Below are 23,623 nucleotides of genomic sequence, written 5' to 3'. Positions count from 1 at the left end.
ATGCAGAAACGACTTTCTTTTTTGTCTGGCGAGCAAGATTTCGCATGTGTTTTGGCGTCGCTCCATCTGCCTATCGTTCAATTCATGCGGCACCCATTTTCCGATCTTCTGAATCTTTCCCATGGCACGTAGACGCATGGAAATGGCTGGTTGAGTAACACCCAATTGCTCGGCAAGCATTTTTTGCGATTGGGTATTGTCCTCATCCAAAAGAGCCTGCAGTTGATGGTCCTCAACCTTCCTGGGCCGATTTTCACGCTTTTTGTCGCTCAGGTAAAAATTTCCATCTTTGAATTGACGAAACCAATTTCTGCACGTGGTTTCCGATAAAGCTCTGTCTTCGTAAGCCTCCACAAGCATTCAATGTACTTTGGCAGCCGATTTCTTCAAATTAAAGCAGAAAAGCAAAGCTTGCCGCATATGCTCTTTTTCTGGCACAAAAGTAGACATGATTACAAAAAAAAATATATGTTGTTGTATGAAATATCTGATGATGTGCACTGATTAATGTTGACAGACGTCAAAATCATCAAAAAAAACAATATGGCGTCGTCATGGTAACTTAATATGCTTGCTTACGCCATTTATTAGTAAACAGCGGATTTAAGCTTATACACCTGGTAAATTAATTAATTAAAATTATAATTATTAAAGTTATTAAGAGATGGCGCCTAACACCTACCTCTAGTGCTAAATTGGTTGCATAATTTATTTAATAATTAGCCATATCTAGCCTGATAGAATTCGGCATTGGTCATTTTTACTGTTTGCAAAGGTTTCTTAAACATCTGAATATTTAGTAGTTTTTAATTAAGAGCTATTTGCATAGATACATTTCTTTTTAAAAGATTGATACAGATGAGTCTCAATGTAATTCATCTTCAGATTGGTCATTTTTATTATAAATTAACTAGTTTTATAAATTCCTTCTGTCCTTTAATCTCAAGAACAAAGTTTAATAGATGAAAGTCAAGACCAGATATGGAAAGCTTAGGAGCAGGAGGCCCTAGTTAACTATATATGAACTTCGAGTCGAGATCAGAAGTCACGTTACTTCAATTAAAAAAGTTTTCTCCTGAATGGAAATAGATTACCGGCATAACTCCATTATTAACAGGGAAAGTATGACACACAGAGACAAGACATTACTAAAATTGAGAGCATCGAGACAAAAAATTGCAGTCCGGCATTGTGACAGCATTACAAAAAATAATTGCTCATTTTAAATTTTTATATTTCTTTGTTACCATTTCCACACACAAGTTATGAAGGAAACAGGCTTATTTCTGTATAGATGCTGAAGTTATCATCCTTTGTGAGCAATTTTTTTCTGATTCATCCTATCTGCACAGTATCTTATTGGGATCTTTTCTCCTCTTTCTCATTCCATACTCTCTTTCTTCCTTCAATCTAGACCTGAGAGTACGTATTATAAATGCGGAAAAAATCTACTAATGAGAAGAAATTATAATGCTATAATCAATTAAGGAATCCAAGATTTATTCTGATTTAAACATTTCTTGGTATGATACATCCCATATATAAATTGGAACAAAAATATTTTAAATGCATTCTAAAACATCTGAGCATTTGAAAGTTTCAAACATTACTTTAAAAGTTTGAATGCTCGAATGCTTTAGAAACATGTCTTTGACATTTTTGTTCTAATTTGTATAGATGGATATGTAGTCTCAAAATTGTTTAAATCTGGATAAATTCTGGACTCTTTAATTGATTACAGTGTTATATTTTGTCTCACATTTTATGGAATTATATAATTTGCTTAAAAACCTGCTAATGAAAAATTTGAGTGTGTTCATGGTAAAGTCCGACAAACAAGAATGTAGAAATTTAAAATTTCTTACACAATATAAATATTTAGTAGATTAATGTAAGAAATTGAAACTACAACTGTGGATATTCAGACACTTGAGAAGCCTTTGTAAGCAACAAAAACAATTTAATTGCGACCCTGCTGCATGTGGAATTTTTCTGCTATGTTCCATGGTTTGCTTTGTTTGATTTTGTATTTTACCTGAAGATGGTATTTAAATATGACTAAAACTTTCATAATTAAATCGTTTTTGCTGTATAACATTGCTAGACCCGATATTGGGTCTAGCGATGTTATATATATTTACGCCTGCTGGGGTTTGCGATGGCCGGTTGAGTGCCTTGGAAGATGTTTACAGGATGTGGGCACTGGATGCATCCCCAGCCAGCATTGTAATAACCATTAATGGTTATAACGTAAGCTTATATATACTGGAAGAGGAGATCGGACTGGAGGTCCGGATAGCGTAACTGGCAATGCATCTGCATGGTAAGCAGGAGCTGTGGGTTTGAGTCCCATTCCAAGCCGATTTTTCTTCCAGTAGTTCTAAATTATTTACATAGGTGTATAAGCTTAAATCCGCTGTTTTTTAGTCAGAAAAACACGTGTTTTTTTCTTAGAAAGCAAAAACAAATTTATTCAAAGTACTTTCCCTCACTAGTGACACATTTGTTCCATCTCTCGGGCAATGTGTGGATACCATGCCAAAAAAATTTCTTCTCTTTCGAGGCAAACCACTCATCAAGCCATTTTCGGACGTCTTCGTAAGAATCGAAGTGCCGCTCAGCAANATATGTTGTTTGAATTAATTTTCAAGTTTTTGATGTCGTGTGATAGAGTTGCACGCACCGATGTTCTAGATCTTAAAATTTTGAATTGTGACTTAAAGATGGTTGCTAAAAGTAGCCGAAAACATTCATTTTAAAATTATCTTTTGGATATTAAAGGTTGGATGATATTTGAATACACAGTATATTTATTATATTACTCACACTATTGGAATTAGTACACAAACTAGACATAAGTTATTGAAAGTATGTAATGTACCGTACATGCTGTATACTAGATCTAATATATAAATAACACACACAGAATTAAACGTCATTATTTTTGTATTTTAAACTGTAGTGTCCCATTTCTCTTTCAGTCCGAGTGTGTTATTTTAACCTGAAGATGGTTACTCAAAGCAATTGAAAATGTTTGTTTTCCTCTCATACTTTGTTCTAGATTGTGCTGGATTTTTGGTTCTGGATGTTATTTATATATTTTATGCTAATATTTAAAAATAAATGTTCTGATAATGATGCAGTTATATTAATTTATTTAATCCTTATACTTTGCATTGTGATACGTTAACAGAATAGTATTTCTTTATATTTATTATGGCACTTTGTTTTCCAATTTAAAATTTTCATTCAGAGAAGTGATGATTCCGAAACGATATTTAAAACCAAAACAACTTTTATTTGTATTTAAATTCGACTTTACACGAATCAGAAAGTTCGGAAACGTTTCTGAGATGGATAAAAATTTAGTTTCGATATCCGAATAATCTTGTTTTAAATTTTAATGCCCTGAAAACATTCTAAAAATAAAATTGCATTGTCACGATTGGACAAATAAATTTTATAGCAAGTTTTAAAGTTTTTAAACAGTGAATAGTAAGATATGACTTTGCATTTATGTTTTATGAACAAATTTTATCTGGAAGATAGGAAAGTTAAAATTTGTTAAATAACAAATTTAAAAAATAGAATAAGAGATGGTGCATAACGCCTACCTCTAGTACCAAATTACTCGTTATTTAATTATTAATAGTAGCGGTAAAGTAGCCCGATTTAAATCTGGCAGTCGTTTGGTTTTAGAATAAATAGCGACTTTTAATTAATGCAGCAATAATTACAATTATATAACAAACGTTTTTAGTCATCTTCAGCTTTGAAATATAGAAACAGTACTAATTCCACAGTATCATACCAAAAATCCGACTTCTAGAAATTCAGAATTACCAGAATACTGGCTAATCTTTGAATTTGACTGGCTATAATGTAGCTATAGTTTGCTAAGTAGCCACTTTGCTTTAGTTTCCGTGGTGTGTGTGTTGAACAACACCAGTTCCAGTTTTACCCGTAAATGCGGAATATCAGTGGTAGAATTATTTAAACAATTCGTGTTGTAGATGCTCTAAAGATCTTTATACTTGGGGATTTATATCGTTCGTGATAATTTCATGTGCCTCTTATTTTATTAGACTGTTCAAATTTTTATTGAATATTTGATATTCCAACCTCATGCCTTTATTTGATTTAAAAAAGAAATATTGCATTTATGTTTAAGTTTAAAATTATTGTTAGATTTTTGTGGGGAGACAAAGCTTCAAAAGTACTTGCAAATTTTTAATAAATACATGTTTTTAATGCTGGTTAAGTGTGATTTTTCTCCTGTATATGTCGTATTCTACATTTTAAGAGGATTAATGGTCAAACAGATCCTGCTTTAGAAGTGAATTAATTTGTATCTGTTAAATACAATTTTTTTTCTTTACTTTTCAATTTTTATTTTATATTTTAAGAAGTATATATGTATATTCTACAGTTAGAAAACTGGAAAATCCAGGAATATGGACTGCTTCCAGTCGTCCCAAGCTTACCAGATATTTGGTTCGGTACTGTAGTATATAAATGTTAATTTTAATAATAAAAAATGGCATATATAGTTACCTATTTTCTGATAAAAGTTATTGCATAAAAAAGGAATAAAGATTATAATCCAAATATATTATAAACTTGCAGAATATTTATCATCCCTTTTATTTAGTGCCCTGTGTGTAGCTACACCTTTATTTTAATTTTGTGTGGGGCTGCAGTTTGACTGTACTAATCTGAAGATGGGCAAAAATGTATTTTTATTTAATTATAATTAAAAAATAAATAAAAAAAAATGTGTTTATTTTAAATTTAAAGAGTGATTTGTTTACAAAATATAAATGCAAAGTCATATCTCACTTTAAGTGGCTGCTTAAAAACTTGCTACAAAAATATTAGGTCATTCATGACAATGGGATTTTTATTTTTAGAATGTTTTAACTGCATTAAAATTCAAAACGAATTTATTTATATATCAAGATCAAGTTTTAATTCATAATAACTTGCAAAATTCTGCAATTTCTGTATAGCCTCGTCATTTGTGATGTATGATACTTTTAAATTTAAATCAGTTATCTCTGTAATGCAGACAAAACAGTAGAATTATAGAATAATTGTGCTATATTTTAGTGAATTGTTAAGTTAAAACTTTTTATAAAATAATATTTAAGTGTATTAGTTACATTGTTAAAAACTACTATCATTAACTCACGATGACAGGCAGTTTCTGTTTAGTGCTGCTGTATACAAAAGACGGGGTTTTCTGCTGATTTTTCACACGCAATTATTTTGCATTGTAATTGTTGTACCTTTAATTTGATGATTTTGAAAAATCTTGTGATGTGTCTTCTCTGTATGTGCAAAATTTTGAGGTCATACATTGTTTAGTTTACTAGATATTGTTTTGTTTACAGAACAATATCTAGTAACCCTTCTTCCAAGGAAGCCACCTCAATTTTACGATAGTATGGAATAATGTAAAACAAGTTCAGCTGGAAATGATGGGAGAGTTGAGATGTTTCTCAGAAGGACCAGCAAATGATTTTTCTGTATTTTTCAGCGACAAGAGAAAGCTACGAAAAAATTTAAATAGTTGAAGGTTGTAGTGACTTTCATGATGTCATGACTCCCTTTTGTGGAATTTTTGGAAACCTCCATGAATGACACCATTGAAAAATTATGTCAGAGTGAAAAATCATCATGTTAAGCATGCAAGCGTGTGAAAAAAAAATTGTACATGATTTTTGTAGCATGTTTTGACGGCCTGAAATAAGCGGAAAAATTTTTTTGACTGAAATTTTTACATAGATGGATAACATGTAACGTGAGCATATCATGGAAGTGCAGCTAAGTAAATTAATTTTGGTGAAAAACTACCACGAGAAAACTAGTAAGTGGGGAAAATTGTCGCTATCACATACAGTCTCAGTTAAAAATCTATCTCGAAAGTAATCAAATACTAATTCACACGAATCAATTGTAATTTGATTCTAATAACTATTTTTAACAATTGTAAAGGTCATTATACAGATGTATTAGTTTGGGCACAGAATTGAGAGAACTCAAAAGCAATATCACTTGTTAATTAATATTTATGTATTGCGTTATCTAGATTTATTAACTTTGGGATGCAGCATGAAAAAATAAGTGATGCTTATATATAATATAATTATAAAATTAGTAAAAAGCTTTTTACATCTATATCAACACATATCAGATGTATTAATAATGAAACATATATCTTTATTTATTTATTTTATTTACAATTAGGAAATGTCCTACGACAGCAGATTTCATCCCCCATATTAACATAAAAACCTTTAATAGACAATATATAAAAGGGGGGAAATGCCAAAAACAAACAACAGCAACAACAAAAAGTAAAAAATTTGATTACAAGAATTGTAAAGTATAATAAAGTATCAGTCAATTACATACTTTTCTGCTGTTATATTTTCCATAAACTTTATAATGTTATGTACAAGGTAACTAATTATATTTCTTGCATCTTAGTTTGATCTGCTTTATACATTTTAATCAGTTTTCTTATATCTGATTTATCGAACTTATTAGTGCCGTGAATTTACTATGGTGTACCATATTCTTTCACTCAAAAGAAGCACAATCGAACTGCCAAATATACTTGTGCAGACGTTCGATAATGTAATAAATCATAATAGCAGAAGTGTGTGCATATTTCCGTATTTATATGAAAATTTTACAGTCATTTGGGTAAATTTTTATGCATTAAAATGATGTTCCAAATTAAGTACATCATCGCCATAAAATTATTAATAATTAATCAATCAAATGATTAAGTAGCTAGTTGTTATTTGACATACAAATCGTCATATACGTCCAATATATTAAATTTTTTCAGGGGATATCAGATTGCCTGAAAGAGTTCAAGAAGCGATGCAGATGCAAGTCGAAGCCGAAAGAAAGAAAAGAGCAGCTGTATTAGAATCAGAAGGTAAAGTTTAACTAAATAAATGTATCATTTATGAAATAATGTTTCAAATAACATTATAAATTATATATTTATCGGTAGTATAAATTTGCTCTTTTGTTACGGTAATAATTACAATAACGAGCATTAAAATTTTCTATCGGTCGAGGCGTCAATAAATTTTTTTAAAAAGCTGTCCGTAATGTTTTATGACGTATCTTTCGTTTATATTTCACTATTGGAAAAATAATCTGGAAGATCATTTACTGTAAAAATGTAGGACATCTTTAAACGTATCAAATATCTTCAGTTAATAAGGAAATGCTTTCCAGATAATATTAAGCAATGTCTTGAATATTATTGAATTTTTCAATTTAATAATAATAAATCTTGGTTTTAAATAATAAAAGAAAGTTATATTATGAAGTGGATATATATATATATATATTACAGAAAAATTATTTATTTTAAAGCTTTGTATTCAAATTACATCCTGAATAAATATATTTAACAAAGTTATATAGAGATTACTTTTCCTTCTATTTTAGAGTTAATATTAAATTCTAACAATCATATAAATTTCATAAACAATATCTTATTAAGATATTAAATATTATAAACGTTTATAATTTAAGACATTCTATAACTTCTGAGATTTTTGAAACAGGGAAGTACTGTACTTCTGTGTGTATAATCTGCGAGTTTAAAAGACTATTGGAAAAGGGTGTAAGTTATGCAATGGGGATGGTTATACACTGATTTTAAATTGCAATTACAAACTCACATCTATGGAGCAATGGCTGCTGTCGTAAGTGATGAGCAAAAGTTTTATTTTTGCAATTATAGCAGTTTTTTACAGGTTACAGGCCATTGCAGGTTATAAGGAGCTATAGTTATTGAATCAATCTTTAGATAGAATTATTACCGGAAGGTTAAAGAAAAAAAAAAATTAAGAAGGTTTGTTTACTTAACCAGACACTACTTAAAGGCACATATATTTACATTTACCAGTGATAATTATTGAAAGAAATTAATGTTTTTGGCTAGATTAAGTCGTATAAAAATTTATTACTCTATAGTGGAGTGAGACTTCCGGGATGTTTTGGAAATGCTCGGATATTGCTTTCTAAAGACAGATGCTAAGAATAGAAAACTTGTTTAGCTTTGTTTAGGTAAGAACCTAAACAAAGCTATGATGCTGTTATATAATGTTTAGTTGATTTGTTCAAATTGATCTCATCATTTTCTTTTTGTACTGAGTTTAATGAACCTTGGTTTTGTTGTTTTGCTTGAGTTATGTTATTGTTTGTTCAACAAATTACTTTAAATATGTAAACAATGATAAGTTTTATGATTTATTGTTTCTGTTGCTTTACTGTTATGATATTTTCCTTGTGAACTATCATAAATGGTCTACATATTGCTTTATCTTTGTTTAAAATTATAACATGTTTTTCAAAACTCTTATTTTTAAGACAATAAAAATCCTGTAGATTTTTTTATAAAATAAAATAAAATAGATATACAGTAATGAAGCATTTATCAAGCAATAAATACATTTCTTATAAATTAGAGTGAATTCTACATAGTTATTCATTTAATTCCTGCAATTAATATCTGTGCTCACCAGTGGCTGAGTTGATAAAACCATTGAACACTGTAGTTGGTCATGGGTTTGCACTTTGCCGACAGGCTGGCCATGTGGAGTTTTCTCGATTTTCTTTGTGTTTGTAACACCTAAATAGTGGCCAGTTTCCCGTAGATAGTTCTCCCGGAAGGCATCCCATCTCAGCGGATTGCTCGCGAGTTGCATTGCCATATACAAATAACAAACAATAACCAAGTTGATCTTTGAAGAAAGAATTTGTTTATATGATATTTGATTTTTTAGATCTATATTCTACTTTTTACATAAATTGAGACATTAATTTTTCTGTGAAAGTCTCCATATTTATTCATACACGGTTTAGAATAGTGGTTCTCAACCTTATCCAGTCCATATACTCCTTTCATGAAAATGGGAAATTATATATACTGTACCTTAAACAACATAAAGTGGGTTTATTTACTTTAAGGTAGATTGGAAAGTTTATTCAATTATTAAATCACCGTTGTGACTAAAACTTTCGAAGAATTGTCTGATTAACATTGATATTTAATTCATAATTTGCAATTTAAAATGCTAAAGCACTTATTTTAGCAATGTTGACATGAAAATAAGTCAAAAATCTTCTTAAAATATAGAAGTTTATTGAAAACATATTTTTTTAAGATCAAATGTCATCTTTGGATTGTTTAGTGAAGATAAGATTTGGTTTCAAAAGCTTTTATCTTCATATTTTTCAAGCATTTTTTTTACTTAAATTGATCGTAAATTGTTGTAAAAATGTCTCGGCTTTTATAATACATAAATATACAAAATGTATTAAATTTAAAAAATTATTATGCCAGTCGCAGAGCAGTTATATAAAGGGATTGCAAGCGTGTGATCGCTCGAATTTAAATGAAAATTGCTTATTCATCATCCATATTATTTGCTTACAATATTTCAAGTCATATAAAAAGAATGTTACAGGAAATAAATTTCCTCAATAAATTTTTATTACTAACCGAATGGAAAATTTATAAATGTAAAATTACATTACAAAGTATTACGTATAGTCATATGATTATGAGTAAAAATTGCTGTTGTTTATCAGAAATAATTAAATGAAATTGCAATAAAATGTATTCTATATCATACCCAATGTAACAATGGTGCCTTAATATGATAATTCACTGTTATTAAATAAAAAAAAATTATTATAATAAAGATAAAACATTGCAAGGAGCATTTTATTTTAAGAATCAAAATGTTTCTCTGCTCCAGGTGTAAGAGAAGCGGAGATCAATGTTGCCGAAGGTAAGAAAAGGGCTCGGATTTTGGCATCAGAGGCAGAAAAAATGGAACAGATTAATCAAGCTCAAGGTTAGAACAGATTTGCCAAAATTACCAATGCGATTAGATTATAATCTTATAAATTTAACTAATTTGCAATATTAAAGAGCGTATTATTATCATTAATACAGGAGAAGCAAATGCTATAGTAGCAAAGGCCGAAGCACGAGCCAAATCGTTAAAGAAGGTCGCAGAATCACTAAGGGAACAGGTAAGAAATTAATTGTCATGTTAAATGATACTTATAATTGGAGAGATAATATGCTAATGACTAGAAGCATAATTAATGACGATAATTAAACAGCTAAGTAGCGATTAGTTACGAAAAAGTAAGTGCTTAAATTGGTTTTATCAGACGATGTAGCATCATTCTTTACATGTTTATATTATATCAATAACATCTTTAACATTTAAATATTGCTGAGTTAATTTTAGTAATTACAATAACAACAATTCATAAATTTTATGCTTTTTTTCTGCAAGTAATGCTGTTTATCTGCTGATAATTTTTGTTTATATAAGGATTAATTGGAAAATTATAAAATACATTAGTTAAAGATTGTTAACGACGAAATGCCGGTCCAGTTTGAATTCTTACATCGATATTTAACAAGAAAAAAATAATATTATTGTTAATTATTTTGTTTTCTCTATATTTCATTCACTTGAAATTGGACCTACCTTGATTTGTTGCATCACTCATATGGTGAATAACCTGAAATGTGATAACCGCAGATCATAGGAGGTCGGATATTTAAAAAAAAATTGTTGTAAGTTTTCGTAATTGGATCGTAAAATCTGATTATAACAGTTTAAGAGGCTTTTTTGCATATTATTTACCAGTTTTGATGGCATTGTTTCATTCAAAAGCTCTAAATTTATGAAAAAAAAAAAAAATTGATTCTGAAAAGCTTTATAGTTTGAATGTACTGTTTACAAATGTTTTTATATATAAAATGATTTAAAGTACAATATTCAAATGACAACTTTCATTAAACATTATTCTTGAATTACTTCAAGCAATCTCCAAAACAACAGAATCAATAATAGACCCCTAAAGGAGTATCGGCAGATGCCACCACATTCGAAACAATTATAAATCAAGACTGATAAGTCTGTCGGAACAGCTGCAAGTGTTGCATTCTCGGGAGTCTCCTCAGCACAGTTACAGAAACCGAGAAAGCAAATTTTGGTTAGCAACGACAGAACTGACCTTCCATTGTAAGCTAGTTGACCATTGAAAAGTGATAAAAGTTCCATTTTAAAAAAGATTTAAAAGCTTTCATGACTTTTTGATGGTCAAGTAGCTTACAATAGAAGGTCAGTGCTGTCATTCTTAAGCTGAAAGTGAATAAATGAAACCGAATTTATACAAATTTGTCTCAAATTTTTTACTAATAAAATTAAATTCTGGTACTAAGACCGTGTTTAATCCTTCGGTTCCTGCTTTTCTTTTTAAATTGAAAGTTACATTAATGGAATTTAGAGTACTCGTGCTGTGTTACGATGATAATGTTAAAATATTTAATATAACATAATTTATTTTTTAAAAAAGAAATGTATAAAATATATTTTAAAATTCTTTTTTAGACTGGAAGTAATGCAGCTTCTCTGTTAATTGCCGAGAAATACGTCTCCGCTTTTGGAAAATTAGCAAAAACAGGAAACACGTTGATTCTTCCGACAAACACCGGCGATGTCTCGGGAATGGTAGCTCAGGTATGTCTGCTGATAAATTTAATTAAATATTATGTGCATTTAATACTAGTATCCATGTATAAAGGGAAATAAATTATTGACCTTAATAAGCTATCATAAAAGATTATGAAAGAATTTATTTTTTTATGAGATAATAAAACAATACTTTTCCCCCCATCCTCTTCATAAAATAATCACATATCCAATATCTAGAGATAAAAATTGTCCACGTTTAATGTTACTACGAGACTTGTTTAGTGACCGGGGATGTCGTAATTTGATTATGCGCCGGAATTCTCGTAAAATGATTTTGTAGTCGGTGCGCAATCTTAAGTTTAGTCAAATTATACAACTGTTGTAATAATTTTATGATGTAACAGTAGACCACCAGCTGTGCAATAAAAGTTCAGGTTGCACTTTCATTTTTTACCAGAAAAATTAATTAATTAAATAATTAACTACCAAAAATTTACGGATAGGTTTATCTAGTAACGAGTAGCCTCTCGAGAAGGAATAAATTTTTAAATTGAATACAAGGACCTTTACCAAGATTGTTTTTTTTTCTTTTGCTTTCTCTCCTTCTACATAATGTAAATAGTTGCAGTTATGCAATAACGCGGGAGTTGCACAATAAGTAGGCATTAGGAAGTTTTCCGACTTATCTGCTTGCGCCTCTTGTAAATTTTTGTTTATTTCTTACTTTTTTTTGTTACTGAACTAAACAAATATTTGTTGTCAATAAGTCAAAGGGTTTATTATTTAAGAAAAATATATTTTATAACTAAATACATTTAATTTTTAAATCTTGATTCCATGTAAACTTTTATACTCTCTACAGTATGAATGATTCAACAAAAAGGGTAAAAGTACATATTTTGAAATTAATTTCACATTATCTTTTAAATTTAGGCAATGGGCATATATCAGACCTTAGCTTCGAAACCATCAAATCCTAAACCTGATGGCGGACAGTACAGAGATGCTTCCCAAGTTGAAGAATACATCAGCGATCAGGAAGAACCGGAGGAATACATGGCCGGTCCCAGCTCTTTATTAGAACCGCCGACAAAAACTCCATGATGTGCAGTTAGTGTTTTATACTGACAGTTTAATATAATAAAAATACAGTGATTTACTTATTTATTATGATTTTGTAAATCATTCACTAAACCTAATTAAAACCTGTTCAGTTTTTTTCTCTTTAAAATGTCTTTTTTTTAACCGAATGTATCGGAATATTCTATCATTCATGTACTGCATCGTTAAACCGTTGCACACAGTAGATCACGGTATGAGAATACAGAATTTTGGCAATTAAAATATCATTTAATAAAGAAAAAAATTAACCAAAAATAAGTATGCTAGGCAGCGTACTTATTTTCCAGTCGCATACAGAGAAATCTAGTTACGCTTTACCAATTGTTCTTACAGAATGAGGTTAATGTGTTACTTCTTTCAATAGACATTCTTATAAATTAATTAATTAACAACCGGTTAAACACTCAGATTTTAATCTGATTTGTATCTTTACGTCAATGGCTCTTATGTCATACTCAAGTGATAAACTAAAACCGGACTTTAACTTGACCAAGAAAGAAAAGGAAACAAATTTGAAAAAAAAAAATCACACACTTTTAATATATACTCTATCAACAAAACAAAGTTTCACAGAAACTAAAACATACTCAAGAATCACATAATGAGAAATTTTATATAAAATGCATGAACATTTAAATTACTGTACATAATGGAAATGCTGTCAATCAGTCCATAAGGAGATTCAACAAGAGATGAGGAAGAATTCTCTTGTTAATTATCTTAACAAACCTTTTGTCTATAAACAGTGGAAATAGGAGAAGAACAATGTGTAGTCTCTTGTTCCTCTTCGTCACTCTCCATCAAAATGGGCAAAGTCGTCCTGTTGGGTTTCATCTCGGCATGGAAGGCGACGAGCCAACGATCCAAATTATCATCATCCAAAACGGAGAAAGTCATACCTTGATCATCGCCCGATCTTGGCCTCACGTGAAACGAACATCCGTTCTGTATTTTAACAATACACGACCTCAAATTCACGGTCGCTAGGGGTAAACTCTCGGTCAGGACACCACGGAGACGATACAAAACTGCGAAATGTTCGTAGTTCGTCTTGTAAACTTTGACGTAAACTTTTTCGGCCGGTTTGGGTCGTCTCTCCACCACGACAACACCAGACATCATCTCGGAACGCATGACGGACTTTAACTGTCGGCTAGTAGCGAACATATCAAACAGGTGGCTGACACAGACGGGATTGATTTATATACCCCGCCCTGACGTCATCGGCCGTCTGCCCGTGACGTCAGCGGATGGAGGGGTGGTGACTCGCGGAACATCGTTAAACATTAGTTGGAATTTCCTAGGGAAGAGGGAAAAAATCTAGAGTATACTGTACAATCATTCTCGGTAATTTTTAATTTATTCAAAGGTTCTATTTTTAGTTTTTAATCGTTAAATTATTTGTGTTTTTGTGTCGTTTTGGAGATCGAAAGCGAAAGTTCATTTGACTTTTTAACTGGATTTAACTTCCTTTATTGATTTAGTGGGAGGGTCTATTTTAAATTTTTGTATAATTTTGATAAACTTTAATTATTTTCTGATACTCGACTCACTGCAGCTTCTAAATACTTTCTATATTTCACCACTGTATTAATTTAATATTTGGACATTTAATGTGTTGTTTTTGGGGGTATGCAGTATTAAATTCGATACGCTGCATAGGTTTTTCTGTATCCTGTATGGAAAACCTTACATTAATTAATTATTGTCAGTTGCTTCGGTATACGCAAGATATTGTTGCATCGTCGTCGAAGTCCTGCGGTTTGACAGTTGTAATCGCGTAGTAATAATTACACGTAAATAGTAATTATTCGTAAGTAACACGGATACAATTTCCTGTTATATTTGATTCATTCTTAAGTTAGTAACCTATTGTTAGCTGTAATTTATTCATGTATATTTTTCATAATACGACTACTTAAGTAACATAATGATACTTTTAAAGGAAAATGGCCGCCAGATAAACATCAATAATAAACTTAATTATCGTCCTTGATATTTTGTGATAAAATCTTTTTGTTATTCGTAGTAAATTTATATTAACTAGGATTTTTTAAAATATCTTTTAATATAAAATCACTTTATACTCATGGGTTTTTAACATTTTGTTTACTTAAAATTTTCCTGTAAAGCTGTGATTCAGATTTCGATTAAAAAAAAAAGTTTTCCTTATCGAAGGTCATGCTCGGAAGTTTCGCTTTAAGTATACTTTCTCTCTTTATTTTTATTTATTTATTTTGAAATTATGGTGCTTGACCACGTGTCATTTTTCGCAGCTTGCTTTCATTTCGTGAAGAATAATATGCCCCAAGCGGAATTTAATTTCGTAACTAACGTGTTATGGAGTCCGAATTGAGTAAACTCTTTTAATTATATTTAAAAAATAATTGTGTTATTATAACTCAGATTAAAAAAACACTCCCAATTAATTAACCACACTTAACCTAGAAATCTTAAAATTTTCGATCTAATTATTGTATTAACTGTTTCAGACGATTTAAATAATAAGTCCCCAAGCGGACTTTTTTTTTTATATTATAGAACCGAATTATAATTAATCTTTCTATTTAGATTTTAAAAATGTAACTGTATTATTATTAATTTGATTATTAAAAAAATTAGTGATTGGTTAATTATATTTTTAACCTACAATTTTTTAAACTTTTTGATTTATAATTTAAAATATTCAAGTGAATGAATTGCAATCAACACGACGCGACGACGGTCCCAAACGGAGTTTTTTTTTCCTCGAAGTTTTTTTAATTATAGAATCTAAATTTAATAAACTTTTATTTGCGTTAAAAATACAATAATTATTATAGCTCTTATAACAATTGCTATGATTGTTTATTAAACATTATTAATATGAAATTTTTAAATATCCGATTTAGATTGGGGCTCGTATCATCTGAATGAGATAATACGAGCCCCCAAGCGGATTTTTGTTTTTAATTTCATAATTTTTGTGTTATGGGGCAGAATTAAGTAAACCCATAGATTACATAAAAAATAATAATAATAGTATATAACTCGATATAAAAACAAGTTTTTGATGTAACATTAACCGCAATTCTAATAGGAAAAACATGTTTGTTAAAACATCCAGAAAACCATTTTTTTACTACTATATTTCGTTTTGCTTCGTAGAAAAACAGAATCTAAATTACTTAGTAATGATAAGCTCGTCTATGTCTTGTTTATTATTATTTAATACTGTATTTCCAAGTTTATTACACGTGGGAAAAAAATGGAGAAAGAGGGCACGTGCTTCGGAAAGTCAACAACTGCAATCTTCATAAAACGAAATTTACGAGTGTCGGGAGAAACTTACCCTTTATTATTATTATTTTAAATTGTGTAACTATTGATTTATTACATTTAAAATTTTTCAGATTAGAGTATGGCTTCCACTTAAAAATCTATTACTACTCTGTTACTAACAGCGGCAATCGGCGTTGAATAAAACGAATTTAAAAAAAGAAAAACTTGTAGCGCGACCCCGCACGAAGTGAACCCGATAGAATTCTTTATATTTAGAGAATTATACTCGGAAAAGACCTTTTTTGTATATACAGGAACAAGATAGAACCGCCAAGTTTTGCCTTTCGTAATCGCGTGTCCTTGATATCTTCTTATCTCTCGGACGTTTTAACATGCGAGATGCCTTGACGTTGCGAAAATGCAGGATAACTGCTGTCTAGTAGACTAGTACCAGATTTTTTTTTTTTTTCTGTCCCGAATAAGAATTTTGATCCTCGATATTAGTATTTCCTTTCCACTTTTCTTGTGTGTAACAATTTTTTTTTACCCTCCTCTTTACGTTAGTAAATTAGATCTTGCTATAATTAGATTATTTTTGCTGTTCTTAAATTTATCTCGTCATTTTATTTTTGTTTCTTTGAATGAATTTATGCGAAAGAAGACCTACTTTGACGAGTTGACATAGATTATAAAATTGGAACTGTCTTTGCATTTTAATTGTTATGTTTATACTAGAGTTGTTAAGTAACGTTGAGTGATTCATTATATGGAAGTTCCATAATTCTTGATAAAATTTAAGTTAAAATCTTTATATAAACATAAGGTATTTCACCTTTTATTTAAAGGACATTACTAAAATTTGATCGAAGTAATGAAAATATCACGGAGTGAATCCCGATTTGTGACCTTTTCGTATCATAAATTGACTTTCCAACTGAAGACCACTAAGAGGCCTTTTATTATGTCCACTATGTGCTCGACCAGGCCAACAATATGATGCAAGGGTAGTGATGAGCTTATAAACTACGTAAATTTCTGAGGATTTCGAATCCTGACATTTTTATCGCCTTGGGTATCCAAATAATTGCCTGGATATCCATTCAGGCAAGCACTTATTTGGAGCCGATAGTTTTTAAAAATTAATTTTTAATACTATTAAAAGATTCCAAAGAAATGGCCAGGATTTATCAGTTTGTGTAGGGCCCATAAACATATAAAATTGGCCCTGCTGTCCGGCAGTTTATTTTAATCACTAATATGAAGAAAGTCTTCTTAAATACAACTCGGCATTTTTACAATGTATTTTTAAATAATGTCTCGTAGATAAAGAGTTTAATGTTCCACATATTTATAGAATTGCTGTTTAGGAAAATACCTTAAAATTTTTTAAAAATCTGTTTTTGTTTTTAAAAAATGAAAAGTTTCCTTAATAATAATTTTATTTTTATTTATTTCGAAATTAGAAGCAGAAATATCCCTTTTCCTTTCTATTAATAATCTACATGACTAATTTTATTTATGAATGAACTTCTTTCCTACTTTGATACAATAATAATAATAATAATAAATTAATGATAGAGATTTTTATTTATTTCCAGATTATTTAGATAAGAATTCATGTAAATTTAATGTGTATATTTTTTTTTTAGAAAGGACCCATTGCCCATTAGAAGTTCTAATGCATTTCAAATGGACAATGGAATTTTATTAGAAAGTGTTCGTATTTTATTGTAGATATATAGAGGAAGTAATCGGTTCTGGTCACTTAAATTTTAATCTAATACTAAGAATTATAAAAGTAAATAAATAAAATTAAATTAAATACCAATACCTGTTTTTATTTTTGCATTTATTGTTTATTATGGTTAAAGATGTTTATCTGTATGGCCATTAGACTTGTGTTTATGTCTCCATAACTGGTAATTGTGGAATTTTTTTTTAAAATAATATTTATCTCAAAATGACTCTTAAACTGCACAATACTAACTGATAAGAAAATTCTGTCTGAAGAAATTTTCAGAGTATCTTTAATGGGAGAAAATCTATTGAAAGTGACTAAAACTAATAGCTCGACCTATTATTACCGGTATCAAATATCAGAATAAATGTAATAAATTTCTACATCCCTTATAATTTTAAATAATAAAGCAAAAGTAATTAACTTTTTGAGTTGCAATTTCCAAATTTGCAGACTTATATTGTGTCTGCCTGTAAGTTATTCGTTAATCTCGAGAGCGTAGTTAGATAGACGAAAATCGAGATCAGATAGGGTGCGGAGGCCCCGATTAACTTCCGGTCTAGACCGGAAGCCACGTGATTTTTTAACGTATAAATATGATTAAAAATCGCAGCCTTGGCATTGCGACGATGTCACAATAATTCAATTTTTTTTAATTATATATTTTATCCGCTTATAAAAACTAGTACAGCTATGTAAAAATTTATTAAAAATTGTAAAATAATTTAATTATATTCCGTCCTCTTCCGCCGCATCCCGTACATTACCCCATTTTTTTATTTATTATTATTATTCAATACCAAAATGGCGTACTTCCCTTAAACCCTAAATGATGTTAAGCTGATTCTGTTTTATAAGTTATTTTTTTTTTAAATAGTATTTTAAGTTTTGTACAGTTCAAATAAAGGGAAATCACACGAAAAATTCTAAATGTCTACTGTGGTATGTAGCTGTGAATAATTGATTATCTGAATACTGATAAAGTAACGAGGAGACAAAGTTCAAATATTCCAAGTGACCTTCGAGTCCGGGTTTACGAACGGGTTGGAGGATAAAATTTAGAAAGATGCATATAAAAATAAACTTTTTTTTTTATTAAGTCGGTTTTAAGCTGTTCGGGTTGGAATTTGAACTTGCTTTAATCGAATTTGTGATCAAATAACTTGGACACGTATCAAGATCGTGTTTGAATCGATGCGCATTTGAACGCATCGGTATATAGAATAGTAGAGCAGGCTGATTTCTCATGCGATTCCAAATTAAACTTTCAAATAATGTCAAGAACCCCCACCGGGGGCGCACTTTCCTAGAATTTCAGCAGTTGTGGAAATTTATAACCGAAATTATACGGTTACATTTTTATATTAACGCCCAATTTTGTCGAAAAATAAATAAATAAAAATTCTCTTCGGTGAAAGTAACAAATTTTAAAATTATCCATGAATTTTATTTAATTTTTATGTTAATTAACCTAAACTCTCACTAGGGGCACATCTTCTTAGAATCGTAGTAATTATTGGAGATATTTTATCGAAAAAAAAAAAATATATATATATATATATAAGTTTTAACGTGTATAATTGCTATAAAAAAGGAATAATCTTTCAAACAATACGTTGTAATGGGAATTTAATTTTGTTGATCAAGTAGCACCGACGTCGCTTCTACCGATAACATCGCTATCTACTGCACCATGTATGAAAACGCATCTCTCTCTAACTTCTCCTCTATTGCATACTGATGGCCGCATTTAATTTAACGATTTCTTTCCTTGAATAAATTGTTATATAAAAGTATAAACCTAGACAGCTTGCTATTATGGCCACTGTACTATAATAATAATTTGAATTTTTATAACGAGGTAATAAATTTATAATTATTTTGGTTCCCGAGTGACACGTTTTCGATTGTTAGTTTGATCATTGCTGTTATGGCATACCACTAAGTTTTAGATTTTTATCATAAATTCGGTAGTTATATTTAAATGTTGTTACTCTTAATATTAGAAAAAAAAACATCTGATTTTCTCTAGATAAAGCTGTGTTGATAAAGTGTAGTTGTCATTTGCATTCTTAAAACATACTTACTTAAGGTCACCAAGACGGGTCTATCACTGTTTAGAATTCAAAATGACTTTTTAATTTGCACAAAAAAACGTTTAATTTTATTAATTATTGGTTTCAAATATGCACAGAAGCTGTTTAAGATTGTCAATTATTTATATATTAGTCGCAATAACTTAAATTATATATATATATAATAAGTTTTTATCGAGGTAGAGTTGAGAGATTTTTGAATAAATCTCATAATATATGCTAGCATAGNATTTCCTAAACTTTAATTTTTTAACAATAATATTATCTTATTCTCATGCCATTATAATCATTTATATAATAAATTTTGAATAAATAAAAATATTGAGAATAAATTTGTGAAACAATACATTCAATTAATGCGCATTTCTCTAAATTTTTTAAAATTTATAATTAACATTTTGTATAACTGAAAGCAGTGAATTCTCACTAATCCAAACCAATTTTTTTTTTATTTTCTGCTAGATCTTCCAACTAAAACCAGAAATAAATTGTGGATTACTGTAGCTTTTTTGACTTGCTTTTCCTTAAATACAATCCCGCTAATCCAAAAGGCTCCCGTATGATAATTAGTTCAGATTACTGAGAGTACACTAATTCTATAATTGTTCTTTAAATCATAAAAAAATAAGCAAAATTATTCTTTAAAATAGCATTCGAGAATAATAATAAACAATATTTCATAAATTAAAAGATAATTAAATGTGTCTATTAATAATTCTAATTAAAATTAATTATTTTTATAATATAGTAAAAGACGAAAAATATTATTTAATTACATACATCATTATTTCTAAAATTATAATAATATATATTAACTTAAAGGATTTATATAAATGTTTAACTGGTAATTGAACCTTTCTTTTTATAAATTGGAACATCTACTGAGGTTTAAAGGCATGTAAAAATAGCTTAAAAAAATGTCACTGAAATTCTTCACTAATCGTGCATGACTCTACATATCTTATGAACAAAAAGAGGTTTCAAGGTAGAAAAATAGTAGAAAATAAATGCCTCTGACATTATTCTATATAATAATTACTAAATGTCAGAATCATTCATTTTCTAATATTTATTGTTTGAGAATTATTAAATTATTTCTGAATTAATTTTTGATTCAATCTGTTAATAATAATGGCATGATTAATTTTCTTTATTATTATTTAAAAATAATAAAAATACGGACCAAATAGAATTATGTTTCTAATTGTAATGAATTGGATAATGTGTGTAGTTTAATAAATATTAAAAACGCAAAACATTCTTACAGTTTCTGTGCAGCTTCTTCTGCCAATTTCTTTTGTAAACTCCTATTCTCTTCAGTATCAGGGAGAATGAAATCTTCTGAAACACATCGATCCCAACTAAAATAAAATTCATATTAATAATTATTAATTATCTACTATTGTCAATTATTTAATTATCTTGACTAGATTATAGTTTAAAAGAAGAATTAATTATTATTTTGATTTAACATAGAAGTTAATGTAATAAAAACTGATTTAAAACATAATCATGTTAAGTTGTTTATCATGGATAAAACATAACATAATAATGCGTGTAAATTTCAGTTATGTTCATATATCATATTTAAGGTATGTTATGTTTCTATGGAAACTTCATTCGGATTAATCAATCAATAAACAAAACAGGGAAAAAATTTAAACCTTAAATATTTTACGCTAGATACAAACCAATCATTACAAATAATTTCAAAATTAAAAAAATTTGTGCAACTTGCTCCTTTCATTTAACAGGAATTCTACTAAAGCATCGATGATGATACATTTTATTGACTTGGTCGCAAACTATAACTCGCAAAATTATTCTTACACTTTATGATAAAAAAATGTTACCGAATGTAAGAATAATTTTGGTTTCTCGAACTTCACAGTTGGATATTTTAAATAAAATAATAATAATATGTAAGATTTGATGCTAGCATTTTAAAAATAATACTGAAATGAGTAAAAAGCTTATCGTTCTCCTGATTTTCTTACTTCTGCACGGTGAAATGGCTTTTTTTGGTTAAATTTATTTATCTGTTTTCAACATATAATTTTAGCTATTTGTTTTCTTTAAAAAAGTGATTTGTATTTTTAATATAATGATGATTTAACAGAATAATTTATATTTTGATTCGTCAAGTTTTAGCAGAAGAAATTTGTTAACAGGAATGTATACTTGCAGAAAAATGTGCGCAATATAATTTTAATTTCCGAAATAAATTAATATATTAATTTATGAAAGTATTGCTAAATCTTGTAAAGTAAATTTTATATCCGATATATACTACTGTAGGTCTTACATAAATACAATCCAGTTTAGTGTGTCTAAACCTTGACTGATTTTAATGATGTAATGTGTTGTATACATTTCAAATTATGCTTTGAACTATTATAAGAATTTTTATGTTGTAATGTGAAAATCTGCTATCAAGTTTTGGTAAATTTGTTTANGTAATGCGTTTACAGGTTCGACCTCTTTAACGTGACTGAAGAAATTGTTCTATAAAAGTAAATTCTTTTTTTTTTTTAGTAGAATTACCTCTTAAATAATTATGCCTTTTTAGGCTCAATATACTAAACATTGGTTATTTCATAAACTTTAAATTCCTCGGGCCTTTTTTTATGTGTCTAGATCCACAAGGAGCGGCTGGATGGTGAGGGATGTGATAAATACATGCAGACCCACCCAGTCGTTAAAATTTTTGAGTTGATCCCGATTCGAGCCCGGATTCTTTAGAATGGTGAAGACTAATATTGTACAGCCGAGCAGCCCATTGAACACTGATAATTGGTCGCGGGTTCACGCCTAAACAACCGGGCTGGCACGTGAAGTTTTCCTGATTTTCTTCTCGGGTTTAACACCTGAATAGCGGCCAGTTATCTCCAGGGAGGCACCCCCCTCGGCAGATCGCCTATACCTCTCCCTTCCTCCAATCCTTATTCCTACAATCCTGTAGGACCCGGCGCGATCTGAACCAAAGGCACCATTCGAACCAGGATCTTCTAGAACCAAATGTGTCTTATCCGACCATTCCTTCATTTTAGTGTATATAAGACTCTTAAGTGAAATAATATCGAACCTTAGAATCATTACAATCTGTGATAACTATTGACAGTTCATTGTTATGAATTATTTACACAAAATTATAAATATGATTCATTAAAGTATGCGTACATGAAGGTGGAGTTCGGGGTGGAGATCCTACTCGCCCCACCTGAGGTCGGACATGTTTGGAGAGATTACATTATTCTTATTCATTCCTTCGATTTACAGGTTGCTACGATACCGGGATAACAGGTTTTATATATCGGCGAATAAATATATGAATCATTAAATCACGTTTAAAATAGGATTAAGTTCAGAAATTCCAAATATAAAAAACGAAAATAGCGAAAGCAAAATGCCGTATATCGGCACTGGAAGACTTCTAATTATAAAGTTCATTTGATAATAAGGTTAATTAAAAAAATTAAGTAACACGAAACCTATTAAACTATCGATAGAATCAATTGTTATGATACCGATTGTGATTCATGACCTGAATTTATCCAAGTTTGAAGATTTTGAACCGAATTTATGTCGAAAATAAATCAAGTTCATACACAAAAAATATAAAAATATAATTCTATAATAATTTTTAAGAACACGATATTAAAGATTTGAACTTTGAGGATGATGGATCTTCCAGTTTTATTAGAATCCTTCAACTGTTTCCTCTTCATCTAAGAAGATTCTCAATTTATTAATTATTAAGGCACTTTGCTATTTCATTAATTAAGAATCCATTTAATTAAGGATTAAAGGCGAAAGAAAAGTATAAACCTTTTATGGATTACGGCATTTTATTTTCGCTTCTAAGG

General features: G+C 29.4%; 1 protein-coding gene across 1 annotated transcript in view; it reads left to right on the top strand.

Moving 5' to 3' along the window:
* Positions 1–12,772, top strand: part of LOC111631723 (stomatin-like protein 2, mitochondrial) — a 35,387-nt gene extending 22,615 nt beyond the window's left edge. Inside the window, 7 exon segments of the mRNA XM_023376030.1 lie at positions 3,595–3,633; positions 3,771–3,788; positions 6,860–6,952; positions 9,798–9,896; positions 9,998–10,077; positions 11,457–11,585; positions 12,474–12,772. Coding sequence (XP_023231798.1) covers positions 3,595–3,633; positions 3,771–3,788; positions 6,860–6,952; positions 9,798–9,896; positions 9,998–10,077; positions 11,457–11,585; positions 12,474–12,644 — 629 coding nt within the window. The 3' untranslated portion in view covers positions 12,645–12,772.
* The last annotated feature ends 10,851 nt before the right edge of the window (positions 12,773–23,623 follow it).

The sequence above is a fragment of the Centruroides sculpturatus genome, unplaced genomic scaffold (genome assembly GCF_000671375.1).
Source record: "Centruroides sculpturatus isolate CEXI.00-Female unplaced genomic scaffold, Cexi_2.0 scaffold756, whole genome shotgun sequence".
In the NCBI taxonomy this organism is placed as follows: Eukaryota; Metazoa; Arthropoda; class Arachnida; order Scorpiones; family Buthidae; genus Centruroides; species Centruroides sculpturatus.
The sequence above is the reverse complement of the archived record's forward strand: the minus strand, read 5'-3'. Positions and strand labels throughout refer to the sequence as shown.